General features: G+C 43.3%; 1 protein-coding gene across 5 annotated transcripts in view; it reads right to left on the bottom strand.

Annotated features, from left to right (window-relative positions):
- Positions 1-458: 458 nt before the first annotated feature.
- The window catches only part of smad10a (SMAD family member 10a), a 36,321-nt gene continuing 15,287 nt past the window's right edge, over positions 459-21,492 (bottom strand). For all 5 annotated transcript variants that reach the window (XM_072675623.1, XM_072675624.1, XM_072675622.1 and 2 more), the window contains exons 3-12: positions 18,299-18,473; positions 17,979-18,002; positions 17,581-17,799; positions 17,197-17,403; positions 15,980-16,075; positions 15,117-15,170; positions 14,758-14,941; positions 13,315-13,483; positions 10,155-10,293; positions 459-8,573 (exon numbers count right to left, since the gene is read on the bottom strand). In XM_072675623.1, coding sequence (XP_072531724.1) covers positions 8,362-8,573; positions 10,155-10,293; positions 13,315-13,483; positions 14,758-14,941; positions 15,117-15,170; positions 15,980-16,075; positions 17,197-17,403; positions 17,581-17,799; positions 17,979-18,002; positions 18,299-18,473 — 1,479 coding nt within the window. In that variant the 3' untranslated portion in view covers positions 459-8,361. The remainder of the gene's footprint in view (positions 8,574-10,154; positions 10,294-13,314; positions 13,484-14,757; positions 14,942-15,116; positions 15,171-15,979; positions 16,076-17,196; positions 17,404-17,580; positions 17,800-17,978; positions 18,003-18,298; positions 18,474-21,492) is intronic.

Below are 21,492 nucleotides of genomic sequence, written 5' to 3'. Positions count from 1 at the left end.
TTTCTACAAACAGGAAGTGATGAAGCGCTGCTATGCAAGCCGCCACTGCAAGTTCCTTGGCGCCGTCGCAGCTGCACGTGCGTGGACCTCTTCCATTTTTTTCCAGACGTGAGTAGCTAGCTTCCCTCTTTTGCGTTTCACACTGCATTGTGGGATACTAGCGCCCACCGTAACTTTACTCAAAAACCAACCGATTGGATAAACTTTGGCGCTTAATTCGCAGTTCGTATTACCGATGACCAACCAACCGATTGGAAAAAATCGGCAGTGCTCAACTTTGGCGCTTAATTCGCAGTTCGTATTACTTAGTCCACAGTCGATTGGTTTGGACACACCCCTTTGTTTATTTGTGGCTTTCCAGCATTTCAGGTCAAGCTCAACCCAACCACCCCGTCACGCAAAATAATCACCTTGACCACACGCGGAACTGAAGAAATAAGCCCAAGAAACAGGAAACATTTGTATCAAAATGTTGTTTTTACTTAACTTTGGTGTACAGTTAACATACAGGAGCAGAACGTCCTTCAACAATAAAATAATTATAATTACAACAATAATCGAAATAACAATATCAATAAAATAGTCATATTTTTTTTTCTCCACGCCAAATAACATACCGATAAATACTCGTAAGAATACATGGAATGCTTTAGATTCAGATTTTTCCATTCGAATGATTGTCATGTTACTGACGCACATAATTTCATCAAACCTTATACAGCGTGGGTGGCAGGGGGAGGGGGGCAGGGGGCGGGCAGGGGAGGGGAGGGGGGTTGGAGAAGGCTTTATCCTTCTGAGCAGTGACTTAAGGAAATTTTCTTTCCTCAGATACAACAGAACACCAAATCTATTCTAGGATAACTGGTGCAGAATAGACTAACTCTTGAGTGGGTGAGGCAACCTCTACAATGTTACAAATAAACATACTTTCACTTAATTGGCAACAGCTGCAGTAGATTTGACTGTATTTCACCTGTTTTTCTTTTCTTTTTCTTTTTTTTTTTTTTGTAAGGCAAAACAAACTGGACAATAACAGATCGGCCTACTCACTAATATATCGCTAATTAATTCATGGGTTGGGACCCGACTTTTCGTTTTTGATTTACAGCGATAAGCAAGCTATGCAGTACCAAAATTCAAATCTAGTCTATTTCTAGTTCATAATAGATGCCTTCCAGCGTCAAATCACTAAATTACATGTTAATACGCCGGCGGTCCGTGTATTAAACGTTATGTACAGGTCAAAGCGGAGCTGGAGCTGAATGGGTTGGTGCCATGGAACTGGAACATGGACTTCAAGCTTCGAGAAATCAAAACAAACTGTTCAGCACTGATTGCACGTAAGAATGCGAGCATACGTTGCCTTTGTAGTGTGAAGTTAAAGTACAGGTTTTAACCGTAGGTTTCATCCCCAGTGCAACACACAGCGGCACAAAGGCACTCACTAAAACAATGAGCGATACCTGACATCTAAATCCAACGTGTGCTAAAGAAGACGCTCAACGAGAAAGAAAAGAACAAGGCAGAATGCATAAATAGTGTAGCTGTATTTAAAGGCTTGTAATTCTCTATGTGACCTGAGCCGGCATGATCCACCCTGCAGAAAACAACTAGGAGACAGCATCATTTGCATTGTCCAATTACAACCGGTCGATTACAAGGGACCTTTTTATTATTATTATTATTATTATTATTATTATTCCTCGAAATGAAACCTGAAAGCTCTTTAGGACTGGTGCAGATTTAAAGTAGTTACATTCCATACTGGGGGGTTTCTTCAGCACGCTAATCAAACCATGTGCACCCACAGAATCATCGGAGGTGAACTATAAAAGAACAACAACTCAGAAATGTCAGGTGATACATAAAGGGGAAATAAGGAAAAGGCACAAAAATGATAATACAAAAAAAAAAAGGCCAAATACACTAGATGTCCAATGTCTAATTGGTCCCACCCACCATCTCCAAGGATACGTCGGACAGGCAGAACCGATCATTTAATGTCAGTGTAGAGGCTATAATTGCAGCAAGCGGGGGCGAACCCCCATATTAATACCCTTGAAATGCTGGACAAGAAAGTGTCCGCAAACTTTTGGACTTTATAAGGTCTGACAGAGGCCTGTGTCCTCATCTAAATTTCGCCTCATGTCTCTGTCATGTCATGCCGGACAGATAGTGTGATTATTATGAATGCATGGGTTGGACCACATACATTATGTAAATACTGTTCCTCTCAAAAGCAAATCACCCGCTGGCGTTATGCCAACTGCTTCCTGTTGACCTGCAGAGCTCAACTTTTGATCAGATGTGAAGAACTAGGACCTGGAATTAGGATTGGAACTAGCCAGCATTTATCTGCTGCCTCACTATCATACTGTTACAACAGGAGCCAATGGGCACTGAGCAAGTTGCCCTCATACTTGTCTCATATACTAGAGGACAATGGGCAACGTCTAAGACCGGGCAGTATAAGAGTGTGTGAAATCAATGTTCTTTCAAAACTATAGTCTGTGGGAATTAACCATTCGCTTCAGAAGCAGCATATAGCAGAGATTAGGTTAACGCCTCTAAGAAGGGTGGTGAGCAGCAGCCTCTAAACGGGCATGGCGTCATGTCTGAATGCAAATAAGACCTCAAATAAGATTCTGAGATGTTCTCCAAAGATGTTCTTTACCACAATGACCACACAGAGCAGTGTTTCCTGACTGCAGTCATGGTATGTTCCTTGGATCTCAATCTATTAATGAATGGCTTGATCACCAGCTGGAAACGTTGTAAAATAAGCCACGTATCTCCGAATTGGTAACCCGTTTTAACCAACCAGTTATTTTGAGCTGTATATTAACTGTGAGATACTGGCTGTGGGTGTCCCGTACCAATATCCACGGTGTAACGCGACCTTGAGTGTATTATTGCTATCCGCTAGGAAAAATAGTTCCGAGCTGTAGCGTTAAACGGGCGCTGCTGCATCTAAACTCAGGGGTTGTCTCTTGTTGGACTTCAGCTTTGTAGTGTTTCGATGAAAGATGTCTGCAAACTCCAGCAAACTGAGACAAAGCATTTGATTTGTCCATACTAAAGAGGCGGTACGTCTTACACTTACAAACTGTGCCCTATTCCCTTACATACGTAAAGCCAGTTCACTATATAGAGCACTATTATAGGGAACAGAAATGGGACGGCAGATTGTGTATGGCCATTTCCTTGTCTGCTAGTGCACATTTTTAGTAAACTATTTATTGCAGTGCATTGTGGGATTGTTATACTGCATTGAATATTCTGCAGTTATTTGACACCACTACAAAATGGAGAACCCCTGAAGTAGTGCAGTCTATAGTGAATAGGGCACAGTTTCGGACACAGCTATAGTCGTGAGAAGGACCATGGAGTGTCATAACTTCACCTGCAGGTTGGTCTGTTGTGTCTAGAATGAAGAACTGAGCTACAAATGATTGAAACTGACTAAGAAGTGAAGTTATAGTAACATTAACTTCCAATGATGAACACATCTTGAGGCAGATTATGTGTTATACATTAAATCTGATATATATAATTACAGTATACTTTTTTTTATCATTGATTCAATTCTTGTTCTCAAAATGATTACGATATTTAATAAACATCTAAAATAACCTTTTAGCGTCGTAGCATTTCAATAATATTTTCAAATATAGCTTTTATATAGAATATATTTCCTATATTTTGCATAACGTGGTTCCAGGCTTGCATTCCTCACTCTTTGAACTTAGCTGAAGTCTTTTGCATTGTTGTTGTTGTTGTTGTTGTTGTTTTTTGCGGAATCACTGAATAATAATCTTTGGATATAAGTGGAGCAGTTTTAAAGACTAACGCTGTAAATTAAATCACAAATACTAACGATATTAACTGACACATGATTCCAAACTTTTCAGCAGTACTGTAATGTATGATATAAATAAATAAAAAAAACACAACATCCAGAGTGGACTGCAGTCTGGAAACACTGGAGTAGATGAAAAATAATAAAATGTAAATGATGTTCATGGTTTGCATTCATTCAGTGGGTGCAGGACAGTCCCTTGCCTTTCATTTATGACCCCCCAGTACTGATTTGGTCAAAGCGTGAGGTGAGTGTATGAATGCAAATAATGGAGATTACCCGACATATTTTGGCATATAAAGTAAATCCATTGGGTTCATGCTAGATTATGATGAGGTATTCTGGCTTTAGCAAATCGTACACCACATGGCAAAATGATTTGGTTACGAACACGAAACTGCATCACCACAAAATACCAACACCACCATTTTTAAAGCTGAACCATTTCGGCTTCTTTGTTTTGCTTCTTTTTTTCTTTTTTGGTATGAAAATAAACAAGCTCGAAGGCTGTGCTCGTGTAACTAGGAGGATGGCTGGATGGTCAGTAGGGGTGTAAATCTGCAACCTCCAAAAGAATTCGGTTCAGTCCAATTCTGAATCTTTAAGCATCGTTTAAAGCATCATGACAGCTCACAACGATAATATTTCAGCTCGATTATTTTTTTTATAAACTGAATACCCCAATGTGACTGGAGTCTACATTACACTACATTATAGTAGCGTAATACAGACAGTAAAAAGACAATTACACACTCAGATGTTGCTCTCAATGTAGTAGACTATGCACAAGTCAGAAACCCTTCATTCATTTAATTTCCAGTGAAAACGGTCATTAAATACAAGTTCTTCTTCATTTTTCAGTATTATATAAAATATGTTCGAAGTTCCCCCTAGTCCTAGCAATGGTCCCAACACTAGCAGGGGATAGCAGGGGACTCCTCCGATAAATGCAAAGCCCCCGCCTCCTTTCGAACTACTCCTGATGCAGCATGCCAGGCAGCCAACCCGCTCTGAGGAAAGCGTCCCAGTTCCACCACACCAGCTAGCAGACACCTATGCCGGCTGCTTACGTGACGAGCAGTGGTGAGGGACGGCCAGTTGTGCTCTCTCAGATTCCGGCTGCTGATGGCAAAGCGGCACAGCTCAGGATTAAGTAAAGTTAGGCTTCTATTCTCTCCAGGACGCTCCCCTTCATTTTCTTCTGCTGAAATTTGAAATCGGAATCACCCCAAACATATTTAATGACCCTGAGAACTGGACTCTGGGTTAGTCATAGACTGAGAACAGCAACAATTTCTTGATCAGCTCCACACCCTTTCAGACCCACAGTGTTGAGTCGTCACAAACATCTGTAGATGTCCTGAGATCTGAAGCGAGGCGAGAGTGGAGCTAGAACGAAGAAAGCCTATTTCCTTATGCTTAGATCTGATCTCCTCAGCAACAGCTCCTGAAAAATTAAGATTTCTCATACTTAATGGCAGACTGACCTGGCAGTTCAGAAAAATCAAGGCTGGGCTCTGACTTATACACAGTACCGTAGCTGACAGTTGAGCCAGTTGGGGGGGCACCTTCTCAGGGTACTGTTTAAAAAAATAGCCTGAGAATGTTATTGGCCCAAAGAAATACCTCTATTCTTGCAACAGTGGCGCAAATCACAGATGCATTTTTACACCCCTAGTGGTCGGCCACGCTTTACAATGAGCACAGGGAGTGGAAATGGATTCCACACACACACACACACACACACACAGACAGAGGCACACAAACACAAGCACAGAGACAGTGAGAGTTCCGAGGTTTGTTCTGTTTTCATCCGTCTGACCCGCTCTGAGAAAGTTTCTGAATTGAGTTCCTGAACAGTTTCTGACCACTAACACTACTCGTTTAGGGTCCTGTGGTCTCCTCTGGCCTGCTTTGAGGTCACTGACATAAACAGTAGCTCTGTGGTCACTATCACGTGGCCGCCGAAACCGAAGCCAAGCGCACAGAGCGATCAGAAAGCAGCAGCTTCGTGTCCACCTGCATGCCAGTCATATCAGACCATGTAGTGTGTGTGTGTAACGTGTGTGTGTAACGTGTGTGTGAGTGTGTATCGGTGGTGTGCATACTGACAAACGATACGATTTGCCACTCGATCCCCTAAATTCGTTGTTTTGGAACAGGCTTAGAAGTATTGCAAACCCTGCTGCAGTCTGCTCTGTATTATTACTATAATTCCATGATGTGCAAAAGCTCGGAGAGGTGCACGGACAAGTAAAGCTATTTTCCCTGAACTTAATCTGCGATGAACCCTGTGGAAACGTTGCATTGATCCGAAGTGATGCAGTGCGAAAGTACGTTATTGGAACACTAGTCTGCGAAAGAACGCATTCCGTCCCTATAGAACGACTCCATGGCAAAACAAGAATTTGAGGGATCTGAAACGAGGAGGTCTAGGTTTGCATTTTGGATCAGGATGGGTATTAAAACAGTAGTAAAACTGCGGTGTCGTCTGCTCATAGTGTGTGAAGTACGGTGGCGGGTATACAGTCAGGACCAAAAGTATTCGGACAGTGACACAGCGTTTTGCAATTTTGCCTCTGTACACCACCAAGGTGGTTTTGAAAAAAAAAAAGAATGTAGGCTTCCAGCTCCATTTTTCAGTTTCCCCTCCATTTTCATCGGCTCAAAAGTAAATGGACAAACTAACACAATTCTAAACACTAATAGTATTTTTAATGCTTGGATGCAAATCCTCTGTCAAATCATCAAAAAGGGGTTTCCACTTCATGCCGCTTTCAGTTGCTGCTTGTTTGTGGGTCTTTCTGCCTTCACAAGAAGCTTTTGGGCTGGCTTCGTTTGTACGTTTTGAGTAAAGGCAGCATATAGCATACATGCCTTACATGCCCATGCTAAAACAGTGCCTTCATCATGTTTGACAGATGATGTGGTTTGCTTCGGGTCATGAACCCTTAAAATGAACCAGAGCTCATTTTGCTTTCATCTGTCCAAAGAATCTTGTTCTAGACCTAGTCAGGCTTTTTGTTGATGTTGTCTAGCAGTCTAATGTGGTCTGTATGTGTATTAGTGTTACCAGGGATTTGGAGAGCTCTGACAATGATAGGTCTACCTCCTGTTGCTGAGCTCACCAGTGCATTCCTTTTTCTTATGAATGAGTTCAACTGTTGATTTGGCCACTCCTAAAGCTCTCCTATCTCTCTGGTAAGTGTGTTTCTGTGGTAAGTGGCTTCTTTGGACCTCATATAAACCTTTCACATTGGCTTATATGCAGTTTATATGGGGTACAATGCAACAATGCAAATGCAACACCTGGAATCAGCTCTAGACCATTTATCTCCTTCAGACATCATGATAATGAAGAACTATGAAATTCCTGATCTACCTACCTATCTAAAAAATACTCCAAAACAACAGAATGCAGTATTTGTGTATAACCCCCTTTGAATTACAGTGAATTAGTTTTCTACACTCCAGTCTTCAATCTTCATTGATATAATTCAAATCCACTGAGGTGATGTACAGAGGGAAAATGACCAAAATGGTGTCACTGTGCAAATACTTACAGACCTGCCTGTATATACAGTGTATTGCCAGTTTAGTATACCAACATGCCTTCCACCGACACTCAAGGGTGTTTGTCAGAAGCACCAACCATATGGACTTAATAGGTGTACAGTTACAGACTGCAGCTCCCCCCCCCCTTCTAATAATGGACAAGATACATGACCAGACAAGATATTTGGGTGGTGGACCATTCTCGGCACAGCAGTGGCACTGACATGGTGCTGTTCATGGTAGTGTGTGTGGTGCTGGTACGAGTGTATCAGGCACAGCGGTGCTGCTGAGGTTTTTACACATGTCAGTGTCACTGCTAGGGCAAGAGTAGGTCCACCGCCCACAAAGCCACCAGGCAAGAGTGGCTCTGCGTTCAGAAAGTGACCACTGATGAAGGGCTAGAGGATGACGAACACAACGCATTGTGAGGCTACAAGGAAGGGGTTTCTGATAAAGTGGCCAGTTCATTTTTTTTTAAGCATTTTGGCAAAATGATGCAGTGGTTTAAGTTTGTATTGTCTACTGTATATGTCACTGCATATTAATACCACTAGTGCATAGCAGTATATGACACCTGCCATGACATGTTTTATGGCATGGTCATATCAATGTTACACATCAGGGATTCAAGCAGAGTGTTACCACTGCTTTTCAGCATACCTCCTGTTGTTGTTTAAAGTACACTGCCAGCTTTAGGGTAAACAATGTTAAAAAACAACAACAACAATCCATAGAAACACATGGGCTACAGTGTGTAACTGTAAACCAACAAAGTCCACTCATATGGTAGGTGTTGCTAATCTGGCCAAAGAGTGTAGGTACAAGACAGGTGCTTCTAAAAAACAGGCAACTCAGTGTACATCTGTGTTCATGTATGTGTGTATATGTGTGTGTGTGTGTGTGTGTGTGTGTGTGTGTGTGTGTGTGTGTGTTTTCTCTCCTTCGTCTCAGTTGGAAGGTCCAGGGTCTGCAAGAGGCATGGTGTGCAGAACCTCATCCAGCAGTTGCAGCGCACGGTGCAGATGCACCTCCACCCAGCAGGGGGTGTGTTTGATGCTCTGCCGCGGGTAGTCGGGCCCCCAACCCTTCACGAAGCTCAGCCGCAGGATGCACAGCCTCCGCAGGTCGTCTACACCGATTCCTGCAGCTGCCGACAAACCTGCGGGCCAGAGGAACCGGAATCAGAACTGCACTGTGCAGCAGACAGATGGCAGGAATGTCCCTCTATGTGTATACAGTGTATTTATAATACCTTTTTTTGTTTGTTTTGTTTTTGTACATATTTTTTAAAAAAAATTCACATTAAAACAAACAATAAAAGTCAGAGGCGCTCATTCGAATCTGTCTATATAGATTATCAAATGAATTTTTGAACCTAGTAAAGCTTATTACACACTATAGGGGTATTACTCAGTAACTACGGGGACTTCTGTAGAAACTAGTGGGGCTATTCTCTGGTAATAAGAGTGTGTAATAACACTTTCAGCAAGCCAGCGGCCCACAGATGTTTTAAGGGGTTACCTTTGTAATCAATTATGCAATTTAAAACTACTACTTTAAATAGTACAGAAAAATGGCAATAATAACTCTATAGAAATTTTTAAAGAGGGCTGTTTAGCGGTCTAAGAATTACTGTTACTGTTAAAAAATTCAGCATAGTTAAACAGTTAAAACGCTCTGTTCGAGAGAAACTTACTGAGACAGAACTGTTCACAATCAGATCCCCCACATATAGTTATGAATGCACTGCCTGAGTAAAACGGTCTTATCATAATTCTGAGAAGATTGTGGGTCTAACTTTCTTTGAAATATTTTTTATAGCTCCAACAGTTTCATTTGAGGGTGAAATTGTTGACTCATCCAAAAGGAAAAGGTTGAGATATGCAGATTTGGAGGCTACACCAGTAGAGGTCGGTGTGAGGGGTTTCTGTTGCGTCTCTGCTGGTTGAATTCAGGTTGAGAGGCCGTGTGCTGAGGGCAGCTATGAGGAAATTGCCAGAAGTAGCTGAAAGTTCTAGTCAGTGCTCATGGATAAGAAGGGCTGAGGTCAGTGGGGAAGGGCAGTGTATGACTGAAGATGTATGGCTGTAGGAAATGTAGGCTGAGGTGTGCATATGCCTTTGGTATAGGGTTATCAAATACCGTGAGCTCGGAGGGGAGTGGGTCTGGGACGCCAGACTTCAGGAAGGGGTAGTGGGCTTAATTCAGCACAACACTGACCCCTGTGAAGAGCTTGTGATGTAGTGGGTGATTAGAGTATGTGTGAAGGGAAGGTTAGGGGTAACCTTAACTGTTAGGTGTAGGCTCATGTCATCTACCTTGTCCCAATGGAAGTGTTGCTGATCGGATCATAAACAGCAACAACAACATAGGGATGTGCCTACCTTATAGAGCTTGAGATATAGTGGGTGATTAGAGTATGGGAGGGAGAGGATGGGCTAGGCCTTATGTGTAACCTCAGTTGTTAAGTGTCATTTTCCTGCAATTTTTCACTCTATTCATGGTAGACTATTACATGCAGGGAGCAGTGCGGCAAAGCAGTCCTCAAAAAAAGTAGTTTTGCAGATTCATCACTATTTTATCATCTTCAGCAAAACAGAACACTGCGATCCCTGCTTACCATCACCACCACTGTAAAAAGTTCTCAATAATGCATTGTAACCTTGATCATAACCCAGATTTAGAGAGTTCAGGCCCACAGGTGTGTGTGTGTGTGAAGCAAATCAGTCCATTTACTCACTGACTGCAGGTGCGATGCCCCCGACGCTGCCTGGACCCGGGATGTTCCCAGCCACTGCGGCCGCCTGAGCCGCTGCGGCTGCCTGAGCCGTGGCTGCCTGCTGCTGCATCTGCCTATGGCACTGCCTGAGGTCAAACACCTGCACACAGACACACACACACACACACCAGCCATCAATGCACCATCATTCAGCTCAAACATAAATCGTTTTCACTGCCTTCAGTCTTTGCTGCCTCTAAGGCTCACCATGGTTTCCTAATACAGTGCTGTGATAGGAAGCTGTTTGGACAGGCTTAAATAAAACTTAGTCATGGCTAAAGCCAATCTAATGTGACAGCAATAAAACACACACTCACAGACTCTCTACAGAGCCTTGGAGACACCATGCCTCTTATTGATTTCAGTTAAAGCAGCACTATGTAACATTTTTACCTTAAAATAACAACTTTGAGATGATTATGCGGCTCCTCAGACTTATAATAGAGAGAATACTGTCTGTATAGTGACTTCTCAGGGCCCATCTGAAATAACAGAGGCCACACAACTTAGGTAAGACATGCTGTGAAACTAGCAAAAAAGTGAACTTCGTAGTGCTAGTGTGTGTTTATATATTAAAATACCGTCTGACTGACCTACCAGACCATTCAGCTTCCAGTTCCTTTAAGATGCTGCAGTGAAATCACTTTGTGTGTATGATGATTTGCCTTTCTACTCGAAACAAGGCTTCTGATTCTAACTGCCCCTTCCACCTTAAATAGTGCAGCAGTTATTGTGTACATTTCAAAATCAGACCATAACTGCTGCATTATTTAAGGTGGAACAAAAAGTTTGAGGCTTGAGCCTTGTTTTCACGGCTAAATGATAACATCTCTGCACTTCTCAGTTAAAATGAAGCTGTGTTTTTTCCCCCTAGGCGCACCACTACAAGAAAACCAAGGATCCAAAGTGGATTGGGCTTTAAAAGGCTAGAACTGATCCATTAAAAATACCTGGATCAGCTGGTCAAAAAATGCCTGGATCAGCTGGTGAAGCAGGCAGGACATTCTGTATCTCTCAGCTTGCCCAGAAATGCATGTGCAAAGCATGTCCTTCTTTAGTGGTGTCTCAACGCGCAGATTACACTTCCTGACTGTAGGGGGAGCCCACAAGCAAGAAATACTAATTCTCACATAGCGCTGCTTTAAATAATAAATAACACGGGTGATGGGGGTATCAAAATACATTGGGTATATTGATCTTCCAACAATTGTTTTGCAAAGGGGGTAGCACTGAGGTGGATTCAGCTGAAGGGCACAGTGCAATGCCACCAGAACTGCCTGGGAACAGAGGGTGGGGTGAGTCTAAGTGCAGGGCTGACTTGACTGTATAATAACCTTTCAGGAAATGAAATTACAGCTTAGACAAGCTGTGGTAAACAGGACAGCCACGCTGCAGAGAAAAATCCTGGCTAGTTGGGTAATATTACCAATAATTCTCCCCTAAAGAAATTCTCAGTCCCATGATAACGCAAAGCGGAAGAGCTAGTGAAAGCTCAGGAAGGAAAGCAGTCACTCCATTGATGCCAAATGGAAAAGTGTTTTTTATATTAATATTCATATCTAAACTTATAATATTTGAAACATTATAATTTTCATTATTAACATTATAGTTTTCATTTTTATTTCTATTCAAGAGACTCAACAGAATAGCCAAAGTTTACAGGTGGACACCAGACTGGTGGTCTCTTTAAGAAGGAGAGACAGGTGGGGCCAGATGCCACTGGGGTTCTCTATGTCTCCCTCTGGTGACTGGTCTTGGCCTAACCAGCCAGTCTGTTATAGGTTAATGGTGATGCACTAAAGCACCGATTAACAAAACTCTCAGAGAACCTCTGTAAGAGTCTTAGCAATTGTTTAACCTGCTGCACCCTATGGCCTGGTATCTGGCCCAATAGCTAAAGATGGACATTTGTTTGGACACAGGACATTGATGGATATTTGCACATCACAATAAATCACAATAATAATCATCACTGAATTTTTTACTTTGCTAGATCCCCTGTAATGCATATCAATTGCAAGTGTAAGTGACTCATTTAAACCAGATACAGATTCGATCACTCAAACCCCTTGAGGAGGTGGACTAAGACGCTATTTAAGCCACATGTCATAGCAGCGGAAAGGCATCCGTCTCTCCGAAGTGCATTTGACAACTTAAACCCCTCCCAGTTCAACCAAAACACCAGTAATAATTACCGTCAGATTTCAGTCTTGACTAACTATAAAACTATATTGGTGACTTTTTCATGCTATGTCATGCTATGTGGATGTGCTATGTGCACAAACCACTCTCCATCATGGATGATGATGACCACCCACTGCACACCATCATTATGGACCAAAGAAGCAGGTTCAGTGGCAGGTAGCTGTCACAGAGTTGCTCTACAGATTCTGAGAGCCACCAGCCATCAGGCTCCTCAACTCCTCCCAGTGGGGGCCGAAGAGGGAGGAGTACGGATGAGGACAGAGTCTCCTATGATTAATCATAGATTTATTCATCTGCACTATTAACACTTTACTGTACATCCTGTACATATGCACTCCTGGACCCTATTGACACTTTACTGAAATACTTAAATACTAATATAAGCACATGTTTAATCAGTATTGTCATTTGTTAGATGATACCTGATCCTCTTGCACATTTATGTATTCTTTATTCTGTATTTTTGCACTCTGATTAGGTCTCAAATACATATTTCTTTACATTTTTTTATTGTATTACTGTGCTGTATTATTTTATTACTGTGATGTATTGTGTAACTGCTATTGCTGCTAAATTTCCTTTGGGATCAATTATCTAAAGTAGTTATGCATATATCTATATATCTATCAGCATTTTTTTAGTAAAACAAGTATTGCAATATACTGCTGAATCATAACCCCTGTATCGTGTTGCATATCATATCATACTCACAGGTTCTTGCCAAAACACAGCCCTACGTGTAAATATGTAACGTGTCCCTTTCTTAATTCCTAAAATGCTGTAATTGTTGTTGAAGCTGTTTTGTCACAGTATTCCTCACAAAAGCTGCCATACGAATAACCCTGAATTGAACTGAATGCTCCCTAAAAAAGTAAGGACATAAGGAGCAGGATACTGTATATTGTATAATGCTGACCTTGATGTAGGCTCCGGGGTAGATTTTGTGCACAGCATCCCCTGGGGCTCTCCCTGCCTCTCTGTCCAGATAATAACTCTGGACAAACACAGCGTGGTCGCTCATACACCGCATCCACACGTCCCCTTCACCCCGACACTCCAGCTGCACGCCTTTCCCTATGTGCAACCTGCCAGAAAGAAGCACACAGTGTCTGTCTGTCAGTGAAAATCCAACACACACGCAGTAGCTTTGCACCAACCTTTAACATGACGAATCACTGGCTGTAAATGCAGCTGTTCAACCAAGGCCCAAAGTTTGCTATCTGACTTGTACTTCTGTCGTTCACAACAGCGGATGTTAGGCTAATACTGCTAACACACACTGGACTATAGTGCAAAACGTTCAAAAACGTCTCTTAACCCGCTCAAAAAAACCCCCTCCAGATCTTCATTTGCTTGACATAGACAAATCAATGCCGTTTAGAACATGGTATGACTTACGCTATATGGACAAAAGTTTTGGGACACCTGCTCATTCATCGTTTCTTCCGAAATCGAGGATATTAAAAAGCATTTATCCTGTTTTTGTGGGAGTAATTGTCTCTACCGTCCAGAGAAGAAGGCTTTCTACTAGATTTTGGACGAGCATCGCTGTGAGGATCTGATTGCATACGGCGACAAGAGTGTTAGTGAGGTCAGAATGTTGAATGATCCCCACCCCACCTCTTCCCAAACACCCAAACTCCACCATTCCAGAGAACACAGTTTCACTGCTCAACAGTTTAACACTGGAGGGGTATAAATGGATATCAGGCACGGTGCCAATGGGTTCATGTTTATCTGCTCCAGAGAGTCCTATTCTATCGCCAATACTTCTCTACAGGACCCAGACAAGCTCAATGTGTTCATTTAAAGGGGTGTCCACAAACATTTGGACATATAGTGTACAGTAATCTGAAGTAGTCCGTAACCCACCCACCCACTCACTAGGACTCCTCCTTTAACCTGTAATGCTCCCGGCACTAGGAGGGTGACGACAAGCACATGACTCCTCCGCTACACGGGAAGTCATCCACTGCAGTGCAGCATCACTAGGCAGCCAACACACTCTGAGGAAAGTGCCGGTTCCCCAGCTCTGATACCTCAGCCAACGAACGCCTGTGCTGGCTAGCTTCACAATGGGAGTCAAGCGGGGAGAGAGCGCCATCTACCTAGTCAGTTGTGCTCTCTCGTGCTCCGGCTGCTGGTAGCGAAGCAGCATGACCCGGGATTTGTATATCGTGATCTTCGGACCAGAGCGTCAGCTGAGCCACTTGGAGCCTGTGTAGTTTTAGTTTTAGCTTAAACTGTGAACTAAAGAAGCACACATCAGATAGTAAACATGTCTTGGTTGATGCAATTACTTACTCATCTTCACTTGATTTTTTTATTTCCATTGATACACAAACACACAAGCACGGACCTGGCCCTTTCACTGGCATCGGTGCGGTGAACGTTGCTCAGCTGGCCGAGGCAGAAGCGGTCTCCTCCCGACGGATCCACATACCCATCCACTGTCACCACTGGACAGCTGGACAGCACCTTAAACATCTCACCCACCTGCACATCCATCTCAAAGTACGAGATGGAGCACCAAAACTCTGGACCTGTGAGAGCAGAAATTAAAGATGAGTTTTGCTGAAAAATCAGATGACTAGCTTTCTAGGAATGTGGACTGAAGTACGCTGATGTGTACATTTATATAGTCTCTAATATGGTCCAAATAGTACGTTTATATAAAGTGTTATACTATCTTATTACAAAGGTTTTTGTTTTTTTTACCTGGGTGGTTGGAGACTGGAGGAGGGAATGAAGGTGAACTGTGATGCTGAGACCCTGACAAATCACCCAATACAGAAAACACCATTACTTTGCTGCACAATACAATGCTCATCAAACAACGTAATAACATAATTATACAGAGTCAAAATGAGTCATATTTCAAGTAATATCCAGATCCAGTTCCGATCCTTTGTTTTTACCGCTGTGCTGCTGTGCTAGAGCCCTATAAACAGACATTATTCCCAGCCTGCCGCAGCCCAGAAGGGGTGCTCTCATTAGCTACCAGAACAATCCCCAGAGCGGAGCTGTTCTACAGTATAGCCTGTAATGACTAGAAACGGACAGAAATGGAGATACATGTTTTTCATTGGACTGCAGCGATCTGCATACTAAAAATGAAGTGATTTCACTGCAGTGTTTTAAGGTAACTAGAAGCCTGATGGTATTTACTATTGCTGTCAATTGACAGCCTATCTATAAAAAAATCTGATCGGATCAGATGGAGCAGAGATGTCAGCAGAGATCCTCTGCTAGTAAGGTACTAGGATTGGATCAGGGGCATAAAAGGTATAGGGATATTCCTAATAATCATTATTATTACATAACTGCAGACAAAGTAAGGCAAAGCAAGGCATCACATGTGGTACATGGGGTAAAACGAAATTGTGATCTCAAGGTCCCAGTTACACCCAAAGAGCAATATTGAATTGATAAAATAATATAATATAAAAAACGGTAGACATAAATAGGAAAAGTGGGGAAAGTAGAGAAATTAAAAATACCATAACCTGTTATTATTACAGATAAGATGAAACAGGCGGTGTACGCACTCAAGCAGATCCGTCTCTTTCTGCAACACTTACAGAAGTGGGGGTGGTGTAGAGGGGGCTGGTGACTGCGGCTGTTTTGCTGGGGTCCTACGGGGGTGTAAGAGGCCGTGCTGCTGCCTGTCCAAGTAGCTGAAATAGTTAAAAGACGACAGACAAGTTGCAACTGGCAAATGTTTTTAATCAACATCATCACCACTGAACGCTAGCGTTTGTGTAGCTAGGCAGCTGCTATGCTGTTGCTAAGATGCTGCAGGTGGTTTGTTTCTATGCCGTGTGGCTGGGCAGTGGCTATCCTGTTTCGAGTGGAAGGCTAGACAGTTGCTAAACTATTGCAAATGCTTGTTAGGCTGTTGCTGAGTAGTTGCAGTGTTGTTCTTGGTGGTTGCTATGCTGTTCTAAGTTGTTGCTATGCTGTTGTGAAGCGGCTGCTAAGATGCCACAGGTGGTTTCTATGCAGTGGTTAAGCAGTGGCTATCCTGTTTCAAGTGGAAGGCTAGGCAGTTGCTAAGCTATTGCCAATGCTTGTTATGCTGTGCTGAGTAGTTGCTGTGGTGTCCTTAGTGGTTGCTATGCTGTTCCAAGTGGTTGCTATGCTGTTGTGAAGCAGCTGCTAAGATGCCGCAGGTGGTTTCTATGCCGTGTAGCTGGGCAGTGGCTATCCTGTTTCAGGTGGATGGTGGATGACTTATTAAGCTATTGCCAATGCTGTTGCTAAGTAGTTGCTATGGTGTCCTTGGTGGTTGCTATGCTACTGTGAAGCAGCTGCTAAGATGACTTCTATGCAGTGGTTTGGGCAGTGGCTATCCTGTTTCAAGTAGAAGGCTAGGCAGCTGCTAAGCTATTGTGGATGCTTGTTACGCTGCTGCCAAGTCCTTGGCGGTTGCTATGCTGTTCCAAGTAAATGCTATGGTGTCCATGGTGGTTGCTATGCTGTTCCAAGTGGATGAAGTGGTTGCTATGATGCCCAAGGTGGTTTGCTATGCAATTGCTATGCTATCCCATGTATATATGATGTCCTAGGTGGTTGCTATGCAGCTGCTGACGAAAATACAGTTGCTAGAAACACTGTTGCTCACCGAAAGCTCCATTTCCACATGCTAATCCATTATACTAGAACCATCATGGACATGCAGCCCACCCACTACTCCGGGGGCAGTTAAAGGACACGCACACACACACACACACACACACACACTAAAAGAACAATTGCTGGCATGATTACACAGTGATACTCTGCGTGTGGTACTCACTGTGAAAGGAGCCCTGGCTCTGCGTGTGTTTGGAGCCGTTGTAGCCGTTCTGGTTGGGAGGTGGCTGTGGGGGGGCAGGAGGTTGGGGAGGTCCGTGGGTCGGAGTGGAAGGGGGAGGCGTGGGGGTCATGACCTGAGCCTGGGGAGACGCAATCTGCAGAAGACCGTCACTATGACCACCCTGCATAGGCAACATCGGGCCAGATGCTGAAAAAAGAGAGACAGTGAGAGGGCCAGAGTGAGACTGTGCTATAACCCTGTATCGTGATTTCATTGGACAGCTAATTAATCATGTGACTGTTGCGTTACATTTCAGCTACATCTAACGAAAACACTCACGCTTTTATAACCTTTCCAAACCCATGTTCCAAGCGTCACACTCACCAGTGGGAGAGAGGGGCATGTTGGGGTACAGTGTGACAGGCGGGGGACCACGGGGTGCTTCAGGAGGCAGCTGTAATGGGGGCAACGGCTGGCTGTAGTGCTCTGGAGGAGGGAGCTTCATTGCCCCCTGGTGGTCAGGCTGGGGAGGCAAGCCCGGGGGAACATCCATCTGAATACAGTCATGGATGTATTCCTCCTTAATCAGTCTGCCTGAGGGACCTGCAGCCCAGAGCAGCCAGAACAGGCAGAAAGAGATGATGAAACTCTGCAGTACGTTTGTGAAATACGTTTACCAAAGGAAAAAAACATCCTATTTTAAGACAATGATTAATAAACACTCTCTCTAAAAAAATAATAAAAATTAAATAATAATAAAATAAACACTGTTCGCTGCTCACCTGTGTTCTGAAGACTGAGCCCCACTGAAGAGCGAAGGAGAGAGACGAAAAAGGCTTATTAGTAATCTACTCCTTTAAAAGAATTCCTCAGTTTACCTCTTTATGCTGAATGTAGTCGAACGGGCAAGACATATTCGGCACCCTAGAGCTACAAATGCAAGCTCATAGCTCATGCGGTCTCCTCTAACAGTTTGTTCAGAAACCTCTAACAGGCATCCTGCTAATAGATGGGCTCCAGTGTAAAGCTAAAGTAGCAGCAAATATGTCTTGACTGATTCACAGTAAATATGATTTTCCACCGGCTGAGCGATAAGACTCACCGATGCCCGGGGAGACCACCCTCTCGTAGTGATACGGGTTGACGCACACATTGTCATATTTGAGGTCGAAGGCGTACTGGCAGAACTTGACGTGCTTGAGCTCGTTTTTGTGGAGGTCCGGCCAGCGCCACAGGCGGGCGTAGATCACGTGGGGGAAACCTTTGCGCCCCGCCACCTATACACACACACACAAACACACACACACACACACACACACACACAGAGGAGAGTTCACTACTAAACCAAACATGAGGTGTTATTCACCTACAGATGCCTGTGTCATATTTTGATAAGCTGGCAAAACCCTAGGGACTGGTCTTTCTGACAGATCGTAATGCAGTACAGGACTGAAATGCTCCACCTTTCAAAAACAAGGTTCTATACAGCACCGAAAAGGGTCCACTATCACCAGGAGTCAAAAACCCCTCAGCAGGATCTCGTAGGCTGCGTTGGCACAGCAGGTAAATCCGGATGTTTTCGTCATATGTGAGACAGATGTGTATAAGCACGGCAGTGTGAACAGCATAAGGAGGACGCTGCAACCTTTGCGCATGCGTGTCAGTTTAGGAGCGTGAATTTTTCGGGCGAATGTCGGATGTAAAAAAAAAAATCGGATTCAGGCCTCTTTACATTATGGTGGGAAAATTGGATTCAAGCATCTTTACCTTTTTGTCAGAAAATCTGAATCAGACCTCTATAATTTTTGGTGAGAAAATCGGAATCAGACCTCTTTAATTTTTGGTGTGAAAATCGGATTCAGGCCTCTTTCATTTTTGATAAGAAAATCAGATTTAGCCCTCTTTACATTTTGGTGAGAAAATCGGATTCAGACCTCTTTACTTATTGGTGAGAGAATCTGAATCAGACCTCTTTACCTTTTGGTGAGAAAATCGGATTCAGGCCTCTTTCATTTTTGATAAGAAAATCAGATTTAGCCCTCTTTACATTTTGGTGAGAAAATCGGATTCAGACCTCTTTACTTTTTGGTGAGAGAATCAGAATCAGACCTCTTTACCTTCTGGTGAGAAAATCAGAATCAGACCTCTTTACCTTCTGGTGAGAAAATCTAAATCAGACCTCTTTACCTTATGGTGAGAAAATCAGAATCAGACCTCTTTACCTTTCTGTGAGAAAATCAGAATCAGACCTCTTTACCTTTCTGTGAGAAAATCTAAATCAGACCTCTTTACCTTTCTGTGAGAAAATCAGAATCAGACCTCTTTACCTTTCTGTGAGAAAATCTAAATCAGACCTTTTTACCTTTCTGTGAGAAAATCGGATTCAGACCTGTTTACCTTTCTGTGAGAAAATCAGATTTAGCCCTTTTTCCATTTTGGTGAGAAAATCGGATTCAGACCTCTTTACCTTTTGGTGAGAGAATTTGAATCAGACCTCTTTACCTTCTGGTGAGAAAATCAGAATCAGACCTCTTTACCTTCTGGTGAGAAAATCTAAATCAGACCTCTTTAGCTTTTGGTGAGAAAATCGGATTCAGACCTCTTTCATTTTGGTGAGAAAATCAGATTCAGACCTCTTTACCGTTTGGGGAAAAAATGTAGCATTACAATATACTGCAATACACACATTTACATTCTACATTCGGGAGCTAGAGGTGTATAAACCCCCCCCAACATTGAGCTGTGGAGCGGTGGGACTGTGTTCTCTGGAATGATGGATGGTGCTCCATCCACCGCTTTTGGGACGAGTCGAGGTGGTGATCATCCAACATCCTGACCTCACTAACGTTCTTGCTCCAAAATCTAGTAGAAAACCTTCTTTCCTGGACGGTAGAGACAGTTACTCCAACAAAAGCAAGATAAACTCCCTTAATTTCGGAAAAAAAAACAATGAATGAGCAGGTGTCCCAATACTTCTGTCCACATGGTATATCTACATGTAAATGTAAAGAATTAAAGTGTGGTACAATACCATACAGTACCGTGGGTACAGTACAATATTACTCAAGCTACGTGACAAGAGTGGAACAGCCACCAGAGGGCGCACACACACACACACACACACACACACACACACACACACACACACACACACACGACCAAGACCAAACCAAGGTCGCACAGTAAGTCCCATAGCTAGAGTAGGGCTGTTTGTGTGTGATTCGGTCCGATGGTTGGATACCAGAGCCTCTACTGCATGTGAGTACAGAGCAGCAACAAGGCCAAATCCAGCTGCTTCTGCCATTTAAAGCATCAGACAAAGGCACAGACACAGAAAGGCCACAGCAGGGTCTCAGATAATGCCCACTTTATTACTGTATGACGTTCTCCTCAGGGTTTAAAGGAGAACTGCGGCATTTTTCAGCCTCATCTCTTGGGCTGGGACACCAAATGCCACATTATTATCATGATATTTGAGCCACGTACTGAAACAGTGCCGTGCAACAGTCCGAGGCACCCAGGTGAAAAACACCCAGTCGATTGGCCAATACATGTTTGGTCTCCGACCTGTGCTACTTTGGCTCACAAAGAGAGATGCTAGGCTGATGTTGCTAACAAACACTGGACTTAACGCCCCACTGATACGACGTTCCAGTTGCTCCACTGAATACGCTGCTGGATGCCTGTCAAAGGAGCACATCCAGGATGCTGTGAGGCAAAATAGTCCCCACTATTCAGCACTAACACCAGCATTAGCATTACATATAAACCTCAGAAGCCGTGTGTAGGTCCACTGGTTGCTTTTGGATAGGGAATAGAATGGCTATATTTGCGTTGTCGTCATGGCGACCCCTGCTTCTTATCGTCGGCACTGTAAAGAAACCGGAGTCTGCGAGTTTCTCTCGAATGGAACTGCCTGCGGTAAGTGTGTGACTGGATGCCCTGGACGTGGCAGACAGAGATTACACAGAAAAAACGTTAAAAAAAAAAGAGTATTCTACTAAAGAACATGAAGAAGGAGACTAGATGGAGAAGACACTGTGTGTGTGTGTGTGTGTCTGTGTGTGTGTATAAGACATGGTGTCTGGACATAAGGCCTTAGCTTTCTCTCTTTTTCTGTGCATCCTTTCATCTCTTTCTCTCTGTCACACACACACACACACACACACACATGTGCAGAAGGTCATCAAAGGTGAGACACACAGTCTTCGCTCAGCAGTTTAGCTCTATTCCACCAGGGTGGATTGAATTCTGCACACACACACACACACACACACACACACACTTTAAATGATA

The sequence above is a fragment of the Salminus brasiliensis genome, chromosome 3 (assembly GCF_030463535.1).
Source record: "Salminus brasiliensis chromosome 3, fSalBra1.hap2, whole genome shotgun sequence".
Classification (NCBI taxonomy): Eukaryota; Metazoa; Chordata; class Actinopteri; order Characiformes; family Bryconidae; genus Salminus; species Salminus brasiliensis.
Note: the sequence above shows the minus strand (reverse complement) of the source record. Positions and strands in the feature narration are given on the sequence as shown.